The 18692-nt window shown below is 43.6% G+C and overlaps 2 protein-coding genes across 3 annotated transcripts; one reads left to right on the top strand and one right to left on the bottom strand.

The window, feature by feature from the left end:
• Positions 1–3057: 3057 nt before the first annotated feature.
• fkbp9 (FKBP prolyl isomerase 9) lies at positions 3058–13973 on the bottom strand. Of its 2 annotated transcripts, none has more exons than XM_068575960.1 (10): positions 13965–13973; positions 11051–11196; positions 9593–9782; positions 9361–9506; positions 8233–8422; positions 6732–6877; positions 5966–6155; positions 4733–4878; positions 4330–4493; positions 3058–4219 (listed from the first exon to the last, which is right to left on the bottom strand). In XM_068575960.1, exons 2-10 carry the CDS (start codon positions 11136–11138, stop codon positions 4040–4042), a joined length of 1440 nt encoding a protein of 479 aa, XP_068432061.1. In that variant the 5' UTR covers positions 11139–11196; positions 13965–13973; the 3' UTR covers positions 3058–4039. The 2 variants fall into 2 exon arrangements, with proteins under 2 accessions (XP_068432061.1, XP_068432060.1); XM_068575959.1 differs by lacking the exon at positions 13965–13973 and adding an exon at positions 12198–12608.
• crtap (cartilage associated protein) lies at positions 12886–18692 on the top strand. Its single transcript, XM_068575961.1, has 7 exons — positions 12886–13985; positions 14561–14710; positions 16377–16548; positions 16729–16857; positions 16941–17086; positions 17704–17787; positions 18296–18692. Exons 1-7 carry the CDS (start codon positions 13524–13526, stop codon positions 18371–18373), a joined length of 1221 nt encoding a protein of 406 aa, XP_068432062.1. The 5' UTR covers positions 12886–13523; the 3' UTR covers positions 18374–18692.

Below are 18692 nucleotides of genomic sequence, written 5' to 3' on the forward strand. Positions count from 1 at the left end.
ACGCCGCTACTGTGTTACGAGACGGGAGCTGCTTGCTATGGTCAGTGCCATCCGACATTTCAAGTATTACCTTGGGGGCCTCCACTTCACAGTTAGGACCGACCACTCTGCCTTACAGTGGCTCATGTCCTTCAAGGAGCCAGAGGGCCAGCTAGCACGCTGGATTGAGGAACTTCAGGCGCATGATTTCACTGTGATCCACAGACCAGGGGTGCGCCACGGAAATGCTGATGCGCTTTCACGCCGGCCTTGCAGCGCTAAGGGCTGCAACTACTGTGAGAAAAGAGAGGCGCATGAAGAAGAGCGGCTGCAACCTGATGTGAAATGTGCTGCAGTGGGCCCAGGGTGTGCGCCGGCAGGCCCTGGACTGACAGCTGTGGACGCAGCAGAGTGGGAGTACAAACAGGAAGAGGATGTCGACATAAGGCCGGTGCTGGCTTGGGTGGGATCCCAGCAGCGACCACCTTGGGGAGAGATCGCCATGTGTTCTCGAGCCACAAAAAGGCTGTGGTCAATTTTTCAAGCCCTGCGCATGTGTGATGGTGTGCTGCAGAGGGGGTGGAAAGAGCCTGTGACTGGAGAGACGCAGTGGCAAGTGGTGGTACCCAGGGCTCTGAAAGAGACAGTGCTCCGGGCGATGCATGGAGCGCCGGGATCTGGTCACTTCGGGGTTAATAAGACCCTCCGCCGCCTCCGGCAAGGGTTCTACTGGGGCCAACATCGGCGGGATGTGGAGGACTACTGCCGCCGCTGCGACAGCTGCACTGCAAAGAAAGGCCCTGCGGACAGATCTCATGCCCAGCTCCAACAGTTTCCGGCTGGGTGCCCCATGGAGAGGGTGGGGATTGATGTTCTCGGGCCATTCCCTCACTCAGAGAGGGGTAACCGTTACATCCTCACTGTCATGGACTATTTCACTAAGTGGCCTGAGGCTTACTGCCTGCCAAACCAGGAGGCAGAAACGATTGTAGATGCTCTGGTGGGTGGAATGTTCAGCAGATTTGGGGCCCCTGAAGTCATCCACACGGATCAAGGCAGAAACTTTGAGTCTCGTGTCTTTGCTGCCATGTGTGACAAACTGGGCTCCCACAAGACCCGCACAACACCTCTCCATCCACAGAGCGATGGGCTGGTTGAGAGATTCAACCGCACGCTGGCACAGCAGCTGGCCATAGTGACGGCTAAACACCAACGTGACTGGGATGATCATGTACCTCTTGTGCTGATGGCTTACAGGTCTGCTGTGCAGGACTCCACGTCCTGCTCTCCTGCCCTTCTCATGCTCGGCAGAGAAATCCGGACGCCAGCAGAGATGATGATGGGGAAACCTCCTGACGCTCCGGCCGGGCCCCCGGGGCTCGACTATGCTCGGAAACTCCAGGACCGCTTGGAGTCGGCCCACGAGTTTGCCAGGAAACAGCTGCACTGTGCGGGCGCGAGGCAAAAGAGGAACTACGACGTCCACGTCAGAGGGCGACATTTTGAAGTCGGCGAGCTAGTCTGGGTTTATAGCCCGCAGAGGCAGAAGGGCAGGTGCCCAAAGCTCGACAGTGAATGGGTGGGACCCTGCAGAGTCCTGGAGAGAGTTGGGGAAGTGGTATACAGGGTCCAGCTGCCACCACGCGGGAGGAAGGTCGCTCTGCACAGAGACAGGCTGGCCCCCTATCGAGGCACAGGCACCCCACCAGGACGAGAGCTTGGGACACGACGAACCCTGGACTCAGCCCGGATGACCCCCCAAACCTTATCCAATGGACCCGGTCTTTCGCCCGCATCTTCACCGGTTGGTCTTGGTGCCCCTGAACTCTCCCCTTCCTTGCCATCCCCTGGCCCCAGTATCCCCTCAACCACTTTCCCTTCTCCCCAAGACCGACGGCGTCCTCGGCGGAGCCGGAGACCCCCAGGGCACCTGAGAGATTTTGTTCGCCCCCTCGGGGGCGAGGGACTTTGTGGGGGGAGGGTAGTGTAACGGACTCAGCACATGTAATGTTATGGTTTCGATGTTAATTGTTATGTAATGTTATGGTTTCAATGTTAATTGTTAGTTACTAGTTCAGGAGGTCAGTGAATGTCACATAAGCTGTGTTGCTGTGTAAGCTGTCACTCAAAGTAGCTACCTATGAGCGTGCCTGTGATTGGCAGAGCGAGTGAGGGGGGGTGGATTGATGCGTGTGGTGTTGCGGTCCGGGGAGAGGACGACAGACAGCGAACCTGAAGCTCGTTGCGAGACTTTGAGTGTGGTTTTTGGGTTGTTTTGGCGTAGGCTACGGCCAACAGTAGCCTGTTCTGTGTTGTACAATAAAGCATCCAATAAGCCAGACGACGTCTCGTAACTTCCTGACGCAGGGTCGCTACAATACATATATATATATATATATATATATATATATATATATATATATATATATATATATATATATATATATATATATATATACATATATATATATATATATATATATATATATATATATATACATATATATATATATATATATACATATATATATATATATATATACATATATATATATATATATATACATATATATATATATATATATATATATATATATATAGGACCACGGTGTGTGATGTCGTGGGCAGTGCACTGAAAGCAGTGGATGTGAGAACAGAAAACGCCACGGAGGATGCTGCACACCTGGACGCCTGCTGTGTCGTAGATAAAGGTCAGTAAACACACAGTACCGTATATATGCACTTATTATATATATATATATATATATATATATATATATATATATATATATATATTACCTTTGTTTCACTGACTATACATTATGACCTACCCACTGATAAGAAAGGGTCTCACGGAGTACACATTACCTTATTAGGACATACCCAAACTAAGTAAACACAACTGTGAGGCGCTTGTATTTTATTTGAGTATTTCCATTTGATGTTACTTTATACGTCTACTCCACGACACTTCCATATTACTTGCACTAATCTGACTACTCTGGTGTCTTAAAAAATGTTTAAGTAAGTGTCTGAACCAAAGAGAGAAACTTCAAGGACAAACCCAATCTGGTTTTATATTCAGGTTTAATCAAATTAAACTTTGTGTTGACATTTTCATCACCAAGCCTCAGTATTCTCCTGAATGAAAAAGTAAAACAAAAACATGTCTCTGTTTTTTTCTTTTTCTCTTACACACACACACACACACACACACATAAACACACACACACACACACACACACACACACAAAGTCCTAAATTGTGTACAAATGCTGACATTTGGATGAAGTGTGATTTAAAGCCCCAACATTTTAGGATTTGTGACCTTTCAGTGTTATTTTGGATGATTTTAACAGCAGAAACAAAGAAGGCATCCTGACAGTTAGGGTAAAAGAGTCAAATGTGTCAGCTGTACACCATGTAAATAAAATGTTATTGTAACTTAAGCTCTCACTTAACATTTTCACTTATTTTTTAATCAATAAATGAGTTGTAACTTTTAGAAACAAACAAGTGAGTGATGACTGACTCATTGCTCTTGGAAGACTGTTGGATATTTCAGAGACAAGCTGATACCCAGTGAAAAGAAAACAAAGTTTCACGCACAATCACAAAATGTTAACAACAATAAAAGTCACAAAGGAGTGTTGAATGTATATTGTGGAGCGAGGCTTTGGTTTGTTCTTTCCCACATGAGTGCTTTTGTACCCTTCAATATAAAAACAAAAACAAATGTCACATAAAACAAGACAAGAACTTGATGGGAGTGAGGTAAAAAAAAAATAAAGAAAGTCATCATAGACCTCGGATGAGTCTTTCCAATACTTAGCACTCAAAATAATCTCACTCCTGAATCTGCACTCTTTCTTCTCATTTGACTCTTAAAGGCCAAAAAGCCCTTTGAACGTAAAAAAAAATCTCTCAGCACATTTCTTGCTTCACACTGGCGTACTTTACACTTACAGCCCCGTCTGCTTCTACTCTACCACCCATATATGTAATACAACCCCGCGGTCTGACCCTTCTCACCCTGATCTGAGTTTTACACTCAGTCCCGTCATAGCTCGTCATGGGAGGCGACTTCATCTGCTTTAAGTCTAAACTCTGCCTCTGTGATCTTTCCGTCTCCATCGCGGTCCTGGTTGGAGAACATGTTGTCAATGATGCGAAAAGGATCGAAGCCGGGAGCCAGACGACCTTTGCCTTCAGTCACCTGGTGCATGATGTAGTCAGTAAACTACGGGAAGAAAGGAGGGGAGCAAGAGGGTAAATCAAGGATGAATGGACTGTAGCAAACTGAAACACATGTCTGAGATGTTTCAGATATTATGGCACGTTATTACATACCTCAGAAGGCTCCACTTGCTCGTTCTTGTCTTTGTCCATCTCAGTAAAGAGGTCGTTTGAAACATCCTCGTTCCAGATGAACATGTATCCTTCAGGAAGTCCTTCCTCCATGTCGACCAGCTCAATGTCAAACACCAGCACAGCGCTCCCTGGGACTTCGTCAGCTACACAAACACACAATCTGAATCAGCTGGAGGTCAAGTGGTAGAGCGCAGACTCAAATGTGTTGAGGAGAGGTGAGTTCCAGTCACCAGCAAGACAAACGTTTCTTTTAACTGCCTGTGTTACACATAACTGATAGCTCCACGAAAGAGGTCACGGTTTGTGTCTTTGTTTAGTGAAACATGATATCTCAAAATGGATTGGAAATGTGTTAACAGCTGTTGAACTGCGTGTGACTTACAGACTCCTCTCTCCCCGTAGCCCAGGTGAGGAGGAATAACAAGGTGCCTTCTCTCTCCCACACACATATCCATTAGTCCGTCCTCCATCCCTGGGACTACCTGGTTAGCTCCCAGGACAATGTTGTATGTCTTTCCATAATTATATCTGAAACAAATTGAGTTCAAGTTATTGGAAGAGGCAAAGAGAAGTTTCTTTGTCATTAAATTACCATTGTGTTGCCCAGGAACACTGAATTAATGGACAACATTGAAGAAAACAACACAAATAAATGTAACTCAAGGGGTGCATGCAGATGACGCTCAAGCAGAATTTCAGTAAGGAAGACACTCTTTACACTCCGGTTTATTCATAATCTCAATCTCTAATTCTCCCAGTGATTACTATGCAAATATTTGCAATTGTAATAAATTATTAAACTAAAAACAAATCTCTCCTGATTGAAATAACCGTATGTGACCTCATGTCATCTGACATTTTGACCCCAGTATCAGGACAGGCATGAAAGCTATTCCTAGAAAAGTGAAGTAGGGAACGTTGTATGACTTGCTAAAAAGTTAGCCTGACCCAGACTGGAAAGTGGTAGTATGTGATGAAAGTGAAGAGATATGGAGGTAAACACCCAAATGTGTCCGGTTCAACTTGCTAAACCTAATTGATGGAGAAATGGTGGGAAAGGAGATTTATCATTTAAACTTTGTGAATGAAAATAAACGTCTCCACGCTGGTTGCTCAAAGGCTCTCTTCCTTTTAAATCTGCCACAACACAGAAGGCCTGTTACACACATAAACCTTCACACACACATACACACACACATGCACACAAACACACATACTTGCTGAGAGGAAGCGCAGGAAGCGCACTCGACACACCAACCTGCGACTTCAGAACACACCCTCATGTATTTGTCATGTTGAAGCAGTTGAAACCAACAAACCAAACTGTTTCCAGTTTTATCACTTGAAACAAGCTGAAACGCAAACTTATCTTCTCAGATGCACACACCCAAACCACACACACACACACACACACACACACACACATACAGTCATTACTCTTTTATTACTCTTTTATTTATTGAACTTGCTAACATATATCCAGCATTGTGTATTAGGATTGTGGCTCGACTAGATTAGGAGAGTCGATATCTCAGCAAAAGAGTACATATACTTGAAAGATTACTCTGGTATTTACCCGAGGGCCCCTTAAAGTGTCTCACAGAAGTTTACTCACGTGGAGTCGATGGATGAGCCGTCCATTAGAGACGCGTTGTAGTGGTATTTGACAAAGTCTCCCTTCTTGGTTTGCTTAACGCACTCTTCTGGCTTGTGTGTGACGGTGACCTCAGTGTTGTCTGACGGGTTGTGGAAGTCGATGATGTGAACGTCAAACACCAGTACAGCTGAACCAGGGATCTTGGAGCCTGAGAGAAACATGGTTATGGAAAGAAATACAGTAAATACAATGTTAAGCTGCATACAAACGAACTTCATCAGAATCAGTTTCCTTGCATTTGGAAATGTTCTCTAAACAAACTCTTTGTGAATTCATCTTGTGCCACAAGGCACGGCTGAACCTAAACAGACGTTTGACAACTATGTTCAGATATAGACATATATATAAAGTATCTATCCGTCCAATGACAGTAATACAGAAGTGCAAAGGAGGCTGGAATACATATCGGACGATACCGTAACAGGTTGCTTTTTATGGATGAGGTGGTTATATACAAGGTATACAGCAATGCTTATATTTAAAGTGGTAGTGAAGACAATAACATGTTAAAGAACAGTGACTATCTAAACTATGTAATATATAATTTACTGGTAATATAGATGTTTGGTGTTTTATGCTATTGACACAAAAGCACTGATGTTAACTCTTCATCAGATGGACGGCCTGCATGAAGAAACTGTCTTTGTGTCTGCTTGTTTTGGCGTACAGAGTTAAGTAGCGGGACCATTTTCAAGATAAGGACATCAAAGCATTACACACACACCTGTGCCCTCCTCTCCGTAGCCCAGATGTGGAGGAATGATGACGGTGCGTCTCTCTCCAACACAGACTCCAATCAGACCCTCGTCCATGCCGGCGATCACATAACTTTTACCCACATAGGTGTCGTAGGTACGATTACGAGAGTAGCTGTGGAATAGAAAATATCTTATTACTATCCCACTGAACCATTGAGGAAGAAATCACAGTCAATCTGGGAACTGTATGTCTATTGAAAGTTCAGGTTAGGTTAGCGAGGTCAGTAAACATTATGCAGCTTTACTTGTGTCTCTGAAACGTCCGGTTCTCAAGGGAAAACTAGTTACACGCCTGCACCTTTCAACACCCACACCTGTTTATCAGTATATTGACATTAGGGAAACAGATTGGCACGTTGCTCGTCCCAGTCTGTGAGAAAAGATGAGAAGACAGGATTCTCCTCCTCCTGACAGGATAGAGCGAATCAGATGTTAGAACGATGCGAATCTGTGACGATAAGCTGTGTATGAAAAGACCCCACTTCTGTTTGTGGGGCAGTTGTTCTTTTGACAACCTGCGAGTCGGTTGTTCCAGTAACTGCTTTTGCAGCTGCTGCGCTTGTTACTTTACTTGTGATTAGAGGAAATAAATTACAAGAACGAGAGAAGTTGTCGAACTGTATTCTTCCGGAGGCGACGCCAAGCTTCCAATAACTGATGAACGCTAACAAAAGGACGTGACTATACTCAAAAATCCCCAAAACCATTGTGATTGAGTTGTCACCAGCAGCTTGTTTTGGAGGATGCATTTGTGTTTTTTGTTGACACACACACATGCGGTATGGCGGCATTTTAGTATATCAAGAGCTTCAGATTCCTGGCCAACTGATATTTGCATGAAGAGACAGAAAATGTGAGTGACAGAAAGCTCACACATTGGCTTTCTTTTCATTTTTACAGAATGTGAAAAATAATTGCTTCACAATAAAAGGAGAGGCTCCAAGGCCAAACCCACATGGCTTTGAATGCATTCAATTTGACCTCTGCAGTCAACCCATCCTAAGCATTATAAACGGTTTGATGCCGTAAAGGCACCATGTTATTAGAGGACGGCCCGCTCTACCCACTGAGCTGCAAATTATCAAAAAGTATGCAAGAAAAGTTCTTCAAAGAATGAACTCTATGTTTTATATTTTCTGTCATTCTCATAGAGATGTTCTAAAGCCATAACCAGGGTGAAAAATAAACACTGTGATATATTCTATGGATTATAAATGATTTGTGCGTTGCCTCAATTGTCGTAAGCACAACTATGTGACGAATCACATGATGTAACACTCTGTAACACAAACAGGAAGTTTCCGCCAGTGTTTTTTAGGTTTCAGTTCTCCTCTTAAAACATCTTCAGTGAACAGAAACACGCTGCCACCCAGAGGCCGCTTGAGGAACATCAGACATTAAACATCTATAGTTATAATAAAATCTACTGCGTGGTCCACATGATGAATACTAAATACTGACACACACCTGGAATCAAAAAAAGTTCCATCCAGGAGGCTGCCATTGTAGTGGTAACGTACAAAGTCTCCAGCAACGGACTTCCTTGTGCAGGACGCAGGTATTATCTGATTGGTCACTGTGATCCCATCTTTGGGGTTGTGGAGGTCCAGGAGGACGACGTCAAACACCAGAGACGCCTGTCCCGGGATGTCACTTCCTAGAGCGAGAAGAAGAAAGAGTTGAGGAACTCCAGAAGATTGACCAGATCAATTCCTAACCTCGACCATGTACAGTGGAGTTGCTGTTATTTACAAGGTCAAGAATACATCTTTATACAAATATGAACATGAGACGTGAGCATGACAGTATGGGAAACTTCTAAAAAGTTTATATTTTTGTATTCATATTGATTATTTTAGTATTGTTTTATTTAAAATATCTAGCATTAAAGCAAGGCCTTAATTAAAAGTCAGTTAAATGTTGTTGATAGTTTCACTCATACTTATGTATTATATTTTTATATTTAAATTGTATTTATTGTTGAAGGTTATTTGAAAATGTTAATATAATATATTGCAAGTAATGAATAGAAAAAGTGTCTCTTGTCAGTAAAATTCTGGCAATAACCTGTCAATATGCAGGATACTTGTGAGATTATTTCACTTTCTGTGGGAAGGAATGGACGAGAGCATCAATGTCTTTATCTGTAAACATGAAGACACAGCTAGCCACCGGTTAGCTTGACTTAGCACAAAGACTGACAACAAAGCAAAAGTGTATTTGGCTGGAAAATTACTACAAGATTAATCATAGAAATTATATTACATTCATTTTACTTTTAAAGATAAAAATAAGTTAAATATGCAGATACAAATTTGCAGTTTTGCAAATAAATTTATCAGGGCTAGGGTTTAAAAAAAAAAAAGATTCAGCATTCTCCATTCCTGACAAGACTGAGAGAGTACAACAAGATGGGACGTGTAACCGCACCACACGTGTGTGATGTACCGCCACCTTATGCCACAAATGTGCAACTACAGCCTCCGTTGCTTTCCACAGTAAATATTAATCCATTGTTTTTCTCAGAGATCCCAAACAGGAATGTAATTCAGACTCAAGGAAACAAATGAAAATTAAGAAATTGTTAACACTCACCATCTCCATTCTCTCCGTATCCAAGTGACGGTGGCATCGTGATGATGCGTCTCTCTCCAACACACATTCCCAGAAGGCCCTGATCCATACCGGCAATCAGCCACCCAATCCCAACGTATGTGTCATAGGTACGCATACGGGTGTGGCTGCAGCGCAGGGCGGGGGAGAGAGGTTACATATAGGTGTGTGGCTGCATGTCTGTGTGAATGAGGGACCATTACACAGAACCAACCTGGAATCAAAGAGTGTCCCGTCCAGGAGGGTGCCATTGTAGTGGTAGCGAATGTAGTCCGACACCTCGACCCTTCTGGAGCAGTTTGAGGGTGTGTGGTAGGTGTTACTCTGGACGCCATCCTCCGGATTCCACACGTCGAGCAGCAGGACGTCAAAGTGGAGGATAGAATCTGCAGGGATGATGTCACCTAAGGAGAAAAGAAAAGAGCAAGTCAAGTTACAATACTTTCTGATTGGACTCTTGTGTATTAATCACTCTCTGTGTCAAGACGAATCCTCATTCGTGCCTTTCTTTCTCCATGAACCTGGCAGTGATGAACAAGAATAATGCTTTGGAGAGGACGCGGTTGGGAAGTCAAATAGACATATACTAATTTACTAATCAGTTTGATGGTTTAACAAATGTGCTGAATAGCTGCCTTTCCTTGTCTTATACAGTTAACTGAATATATTTGATGGAGTCAGTTTGGGATTAGGAAAATTGTGATATGCTATTTTTACTGTTTTCTGATGTTTTCTGGTTTAGTCCACTCACCAACATCTCAACCAGCTCTGTTAGCAAACATGAGGAGGAGTCTCTAACTTTTGAGCTCAACAAGCCTAGAGACATGCAGAAGTTGATGTAGGAGTCGGGGGAAGTGGAGGAGGGGAGCAAGGAATGTGTGGGTGGCAGGTTTTCAATGTTCACGACCAATAAGCTGGTTGGCCTGTTTCCAGTTTAAATTTCTCTCTACCTCCTCTAAATGCTCACCTCTCTATATTCTCCCTTTTCTTTCTAATCTTCTCTCTGACACAGACTTGTTTTTACCTGTCCAAACATGCTCCCCTCTTTCCTCTCGATTTAACTATTTCATGCATACACAAAGTGACGCAATGCTTTCTACATGTAAACAGAGCATCTACATTTTTACTCTCATTACTGCAATTACATGCAAATATATCAACATTTTTTGACAAAAACTCTATCTAGTGCACACTGTGCCAGATGTATTTATGTTCATATATAGTTCAAGATTTGTAATTTTCCATCTACTAATGCTCTCGCATCTGCAGTGAAGCTACTACCAGCTGGAAATCTTGATTCAAAACATCTTCCTCTGACCTGCTTCCTGGTTTGTGACGTCCCTCTGACATCATTAAACATGGACGCTTGGGAGCAGCCCACTTCCTCTCTGTTTCGACTGACTCTAGTACAACACAATACAGTCGGTACGTTCTGCAAAGACTGTAACTTTGGTCCTTCATGCTCCTGCCAATGTCCCACCAAATTCTCTCAGTGTGAGCGTAAACAGTGTCAGCTGGTGCTCACTCATATGGATATTTATAATAACTCCCCAGAGGAATAAACACACCGTCTTCAAACTCGTTGGAGAACAAGAGATATTGTGTTTTGTCTGATTCAGAGCAATCAGGCAGGACAGGGATGTGCTAATATGAAATGAAGTTTCAAACACACCGTATCCCTTCTTGCCATATGCAAGGTGAGGTGGGATCTTGACCAGGCTTCTCTCGTTGACACACATCCCCACCAGAGCTTTGTCCATCCCTGCGATCAGCTGCTTCTTGCCAACAAACACATTGTAGGTGGTGCCACGGTCGTAACTGGAACACATAAGCAGGTTATTTTATTTACTGGAAATGACTGCATTTACATTCATTCAGGAGCCTTTCTGCAAACCTATGTATACAATAAAACAAACCAGTTCACAAAACTTGTAAAGTTGTTTCATCAGTGATTTGTTGTGGGGAAAATATTTGGAAGGAACAAATAAATCTCCCGTCTTGCTTTGACAACTCATTTAGAAAAAAAAATACTTCTCAGAGTTCAGATTCATCTCAAGAGACTCAAAAGTGAGTATTAAAGTGTCTCATGCTAATTATACTTCAATTTATACAAACTGTCATTTTGTTTATGTGAGATTTAAATGTCACCATCTTTCAAGCCTGTGACGTCCTGAGACAGAACACACATAGACATGGTCTGATTTAAATGAGTAAGATGTTACCTAATTTAGACATTTATTTGAGCCCAGGGCCCCTCTACAACACAAGGCCATAAAGTTAGCTAATACTTCAGGGCCTGCATATTTTAGTACTCTATTTTTTTCAAGAAATGTGCAATCAATAAAATAACCCAAAAAACAAGTAAATCTGAGGCTTTTAGGGCCTCAGGGATCAAGGGGCCCTTGGTGGAAAGCAAACCGATTTGCACGTTACACTGTTACTACTGTCAATAATATATGTGGTTTCTAAAGTGAAGTGCAGGCACCTTCAGGGGGCTTGGGAGCAGGTAGAGCATTAACTAAACAGTGACTAATATGTGATTAAGCAGGCTAATACCTGAAAAACAGCAAAACTCTCCATCTGATCAAAAACCTATGAGGCCTTTAGTGGAAACCTGTGGATATTAAAAGGTTTTAGGGCCCTGTGGATAAGCATACATGGATTCAGAGTTCAGTCAGCCTGCCTGCGTGGCTACCCAGGGCGAACCACTCAACGCGCACTTTTACGCATCACGCACGCTATTCCCCACTGTGCACCGGGTCTGCTCTGCACAGAGACACGACAAGTGGGAATACATTCATTCTTGCCGCGATACTCACCTTGAGTCGAACTTCTTGCCGTCCGGGAACATGCCATTGTAGTGATACCTGACGTAATCCCCTTCTTTGACTGCGCGCACACACTGCTCTGGCACGAAAGTTTTCTCAATGAAGATGTCGTCTAACGGAACCGGAGGAGCGTTGCAGGCGGCGAACGCCACCAGAAGCGACAAATACAGCATTCCCTGCACGCACTGGGTCATTTTCACTGCCTATGGAGACAACTGTGGGTACGACCTGTGTGAGTATGTGCTGCCTCCTTGTTCCCTGGTGAGTTCCTCTATTCCGACTTGGATGGAAGTCCTGCCTTCGGTCACAGAGCAGGAATGATCACGTGTCAAGCTAGCTAGAACGGTATAACTTCCGGTTGAACTTTGACAAGACAACGTCGACTGGGCAGCTTAACGTCGCGAATTGGTGATGAAGCCCAACTACACATGGCTACACAAATATATAAACAGATGTCTCTGTGAGACACAAACAGGCGCGAACGAAGTTGTGAGAGCACTTGGGCTTTTACTTTGAAGTTATACTTTACATTTCCGGTCCCATCCCGCTTCTTTCTGGCTGCTTTGACGCCCTTTGGATTGAATGGGATAGTTTTGGGCACCACGTATTGCTCCTGCGCAGTGCAGCCCCTGATATGTGTCAACGTGGTAACGTAGGGTCTCCACACATCTGCAGAAAGACCCTCCACCCCCACATCTGGACCATTATAACGTACGAACACGTAGCCAACAATGGATACGCCTCTACGTAGCAGTCATATGAGCAGAACACATAACGTTTCCACCCCAGAAGATGTGATACATTGATCCTGACTGGTTTGTTGGTGGAGTTCAGGCCTGCTGTTTCAGGGGGGGAGACCGGACAGGAATGTCTCTACGTGGCAGTGGGAGGGACACATCTCCCTCACCATGCCGGGGTTTAATTGGTGACGTAGAAGAAACAAGTTTATAGAGTTTGATTGGATAATGTGTTCATGGTCAGTCCTAAAGTTTAAACAAATGGCTAAATCGCTTCGTCCTTAATCTATAAAGTACCGTAATTTCGCCCTCACTTATATAGTTAAAGTATAACAGCTCTATTTCCTGTCAGGTTTTTACTTGTCCTGTAAAAGGACAGCGCAAGAGCAGAGATTTACTGGTGTGGTTTAGTGGGAGGAGCAGCTCCAGCAGCCCCCACCCGCTGGAGCGGCGGATCAAGCCTTTGCGCCCGGCGGTGGGGAGGCTTTGTCCGGATACGTCGTGGAACTTGAGGCGGTCCTAGAGACCCACGCTCCCACTCCAGGATCACCCCCGAGTCCACCATTAACCAAACTTAAAAATGGCACCCTCCACTTCTTCACAAGTCTTCTCGGCTCTTGTCGTCGCACTTTTCATCTCCGTGGTGCACTCCCAGTATGAAAAATACAGCTTCAGGAGTTTCCCCAGGCACGAGCTGATGCCCCTGGAGTCCGCTTACAAACACGCACTGGACCAGTACACCGGAGAGAAGTGGAAGGAGACGGTGGAGTACATGGAGGTGTCTCTGCGGCTGTACCGGCTGCTACGGGACAGCGAGGCCTTCTGCAACCTGAACTGCAGCTCCGTCCGGCTGGAAGACGAGCAGAAGTTTGCGGAGTTTCCAGAGCTGCGGGCGTTTGGAAACGTGATGAAGAGGGCGCAGTGCCTGAAGCGCTGCAAACAGGGGCTGCCCGCTTTCAGGCAGACGATGCCCAGTCGGGACACCATCATTGAGTTTGAGGACAGAGAGCCGTACAAATACCTGCAGTACGCCTACTTCAAGGTAGGCTTGTTAAATGTGTGGGGTCGTCCGGAGGGTCGAGGGGATCCAGCCCGTGGCCTTGTGGGGGTTGTACGTTGACCTCGGTGTGAAAGTCAGTGTAAGGTTGTTTTTTGAGGCGCCCACACTTTCTCAACGTCACTGATAGTGTTTTCTATTGCTTTCTGACGTCACCTACGTGCCACGGATGCACATGTCTGTTAGGCTTCGGGTCTGTCCTGGATCTTTTACCTGATAATGCTTCAGTTTCCTTTGTCCTACCCATTAAGAAGTCAAATGAACACACGTAATGGAGAAAAAACTATTTAACTGTTCACAGCCTCTACAAGGGAAATATGTAAAATGTAGGACTAAGTTGTGAATCACAGTTTATTTAGAGTCAAAGATTGAAAAAATCATTTGGCGACAAAGGAAGAGGACCCACCTGGATACTTACATTGTTAATTAATTTCTAATGATCTAAAATACAGTCCTCCATTCCGTTATTCTGGAATTAAGTTTTGGTAATGTATGGGTTATCACGTGTAATGAGCACAACAGAACAGCTGTACAATTTGTGTTTGTGTTATGTCTCCCAGTCCGACAACCTGGCCAAGGCGGTGTCTGCTGCCCACACCTTCCTCCTGAAACACCCAAATGATGAGATGATGCAGAGGAACATGGCTTACTACAAGAGTCTGCCTGGATCCGACGAACACCTCAAAGACCTGGAGACCAAATCCTATGAGGTGCTCACACACACACACACACACACACACACACACACACACACACACACACACACACACAGAATCAGAAGGAAGAGTAAACATGGAAAGGCTGCGTGCATGTAGGAGTCACTCCCATACCCACGTTAATACATATAAATATACACAAGCCATCCTATTATTGTCTGTGTGGGTGTGCTCAAGGAATATACAGCCTATGGTGAATTGGCCAAGTTGGCCACATCATGGAGAGTCATTCATAGACACCAGTGCTTCCAGAATAGGGCCTGGGGACCGTCAGTGACCGCAGCAGGAATGAGTTAAGGGGAGGTTTGACTATGTCGCCCAGACTTTGCAAGAAAGCAGGAATACACTCACCACTGCAAACGCAGCACCTCGATCCAGAAACTATCTAATGTCTTTAAACTAGAGATATTATGAACGTCATTACATTGTTACAAAGTTTGAGATCTCTCTCCAGATCTATTGGCAACTGAAATTCTGAGACCGAAAGTGGAGCAACATCGTCGTAGAGCCGCATAAAAGCGCCCTTCTGACGCTGGACTGATTATTGTGGGGTTTCACAACAGCAACATTATAATTTTCCCTTGTCTCATAGTGTGTTTTTAATGTTTTTTGGTACGATTCCTGAAATAATCTCTGTGGTTAGGATAAGCTTGAGAGATTTATCATTTTGTTCTACAATACAAAATACACCAGTAACCCCTCTGGAGGCTTTTGGAGGTGTTGTTCATTTATAGTATGCATGCTTCAAAAATCAGAAGAGTGGCTTTAAGAGTCTATTCCCAACATCCAATCTTTTTGTATTCCAGTTCATCGTTTTGGCACAAGTGGACACCCACAAAAAATGTTTGTCTATGAGCTTCACAAGTACCTTTAAAGGAACTGCATCACATGCCACAGCGCCATTGTCAAAAAGGAAGATAAAATTACAACGTTTTGAGAAACTTAAGAAATTTCGAGGATCTCAATGAAAGAAACCCAGTAAAAGAGACAAGAGGAGTCTTGTAGCCGACAACATGCCCGCACAAATCAACAAATATAAATGTTTGATACCTGGGCAAGACACTAAACCTGTGATTTGCCCCTGCAGGCTGTTCCTGTTGTGAGTGAATAGGAATGAAAGATTAGATAGTCCTGATGGGCTGGTGGCACCTTGCATGTAGCCCTGTCATCAGTGTGTGGGTGAATGATGACAAGTAGTGTTAAAGCACTTTGAGTGGTCCGAAGACTAGAAAAGTGCAGTCCATTTACTATTTACAACACATTAAATGAAAAATAGAGGTCCAGCGATACTGATTTCAGTCCGATACTGACTCAAAAAGTTGGTTCTAGTATTGGTGAAAATAGGCTGTAAATTATTCTATTCAAGTCGTTCTACATTTAAATGATCTGATATTGATTCATAAAATCCCAAAGTCGTTCTTTGTTGTTCGTTCAAAATAATCATTGAAAGCAATATTTTCGACTCATGTATAAGAGTGCCATATATTTAATATTGTATTTTTTTCCTTCTCATATTCATGTTTATATTGTCTGCCACAATGTTAAATTTAGAAGCATTGCAGCAATGTTGTTATACGTCACACAGCTCCTTGTGGGATGCTTCAGTAAGGCGATCCTGTGCAAAATAAACAACATTATCTTTGTGTGTGTGTTATTGCAGACACTGTTTGTGCGCGCAGTACGGGCGTACAATGGAGAAAACTTCCGTACGTCAGTGTCAGACATGGAGCTGTCTCTGCGGGATTTCTTCAAGGTCTACGACGAGTGTCTGGCTGCGTCCGAGGGCCCCAGGGACGTCAAAGACTTCAAAGACTTCTACCCCTCCATCGCTGGTCAGCTCCTCTGCAGTGGACTACTACCTCTGACTCTAATCCTCCTGTCCTGTCCATCTACATCTGCATTTCTCTTCCTTTTGCATCTGTCTTATTTTTGTCATTTAATCAACCCTTTAATCCTGAATTTTTCAAAATGTAATGTTTTTTTTTCTCTCCATCATATTTTTTCCTCCTCAGATCACTACATAGAGGTCCTTGACAGGAAAGTGAGGTGTGAAAGTGAACTGACACCTGTAGTAGGAGGTTTTGTGGTGGATAATTTTGTGGCCACCATGTACCACTACCTGCAGTTCGCCTATTACAAATGTGAGTAGCGTGCTGTTTCCAAACGTCTGCTGTGTTATTATGACCGAATTTCCTGGATTAAGTTGTGTAATTGTGTTTTTCAGTGAATGACCTGAAGAACGCAGTACCGTGTGCTGCCAGCTATGTGCTCTTTGATCCCAACGATGATGTTATGAAGAATAACTTAGCCTATTACGAGTTCCACAAAAGCCGGTGGGAGCTGACGGAGGAGGACTTCCTCGCCAGACCAGTGAGACAGATGAATTACTAGAAATATTATGCACCCTTTTAGTTATGAATAAACAAACAAGGTGCAACAAGTTATTCAGTGACCTTTAGGTGGTATCAGTGTTACCATTCACAAGTCATGACAGGAAAGCAAATAAGCATGTTGCTTTCAGTTCAAATAGGTTTAAAAGGTTAAGTCGGTTCGATGAGAAGTTTCACACCCTCTTATGTCTGTACAGTAAATATAAAGCCACCGCACGCCAGCAGCCTATCAGCTTAGCTTAACAAAAGTACTTAAAACAGGAAAACATAAAGGTTGTGTGTAAATATTTCTTTGCCAGGTGCAGAGACTATGTGACTAAACCAAGGTGACTGTTTCTTTGTGTCCATCTGCTTTATATTTAAACGACATTTGCAGCATTATAGTGACATCAATCAACAAATGTAGCTCCGTAATAAAGCAAATAAGCATATTTAATTGAGGGTTCTTTGGACTATATGGGAAACTGATTGATCACATGCAATCTGCCTTCTTTCTCTGTTCTATGTCTTTGGTTCACTGTGACACATTTGACCCGCTGTGCTCCTGTGTGTGTGTGTGTCTGTGTGTGTCTGTGTGTGTCTGTGTGTGTGCTGCAGGAGGCACTGCGATACTACAATCAGACCACCATGCAGCAACAGATGTTGGAGTTCTCCAGACAGCGCCTGGTGAGCGACGACGAGGTGAGTGCTTGTGTTTACATATTTATGTGTGTTGATGCATCACAGGATGCTTTTAGCCAGCGTGGCATCTTTAAGTCAAGGGAACAATATACCGTTAAAAATAGACCTGCATGGTTCCCATGTTATCAGTTAGAATTTGGATCAGGCTCGGTCTTTGTGTAACTTATTGAATAATCCTGGATTCTTCATTCTGGTCACATGACACTCTGCAGTGCAACGTCGGCTCAGTGATTCTCAAACTGCAATATAATATATAAAGCGGCCAGCAGGTGGCAGCAAACACTGGAATTTCTTTAAATTCTTACAACGTAGCACAAGCACACCCAGCATAAACCAGGGTTACATGCTGAATGTGGTGAACACCTGTCAGTATTTGGCTGCTATCTCTTTAGTAAAGCCCGGTGAGAACTCACAGATACAACTGTGACTCAAATATTTAATGCTTATGCACTTCAAACAGACCCTGCTGAGTTCTCTCTTTTTTTTATGTGTGTGTGGTTGTCTGCAGGGAGAGGTGCTGGAGTTTATTGATGAGTTCCTGGATGGTGATGACTTTCCCAAATTGGAAATACCTCCTAAACACTGAAACACACAAAACACAACCACACCAACCCCCCACTTCCTACCCCTCGCACCCCTCCAGCCCTTCCACAGTTTGTATTTATTGGGTTTTGCAAGAGGCTCTGATTGGTCACTGTGTATTTACCTGCAGAACCACGTCCTGATTTTTTTTTAACTCCCTATTTTGTGCACATGGTACGGTGGTAAATTCATTTACAGAAAATGATGTTAATAAAGATCGAAATATTTGTACTTGCTGTTTTATGGATCCGTTCCTCCACTGTAAATCATGTATGTTGTCGGTAACGATGAAATAAAACTCGACAAACAGGTCTTTCAAGTAA

The sequence above is a fragment of the Clinocottus analis genome, unplaced genomic scaffold (assembly GCF_023055335.1).
Source record: "Clinocottus analis isolate CAN_PGR_092001 unplaced genomic scaffold, fCliAna1.0.p SCAF_14, whole genome shotgun sequence".
NCBI classification, from domain to species: Eukaryota; Metazoa; Chordata; class Actinopteri; order Perciformes; family Cottidae; genus Clinocottus; species Clinocottus analis.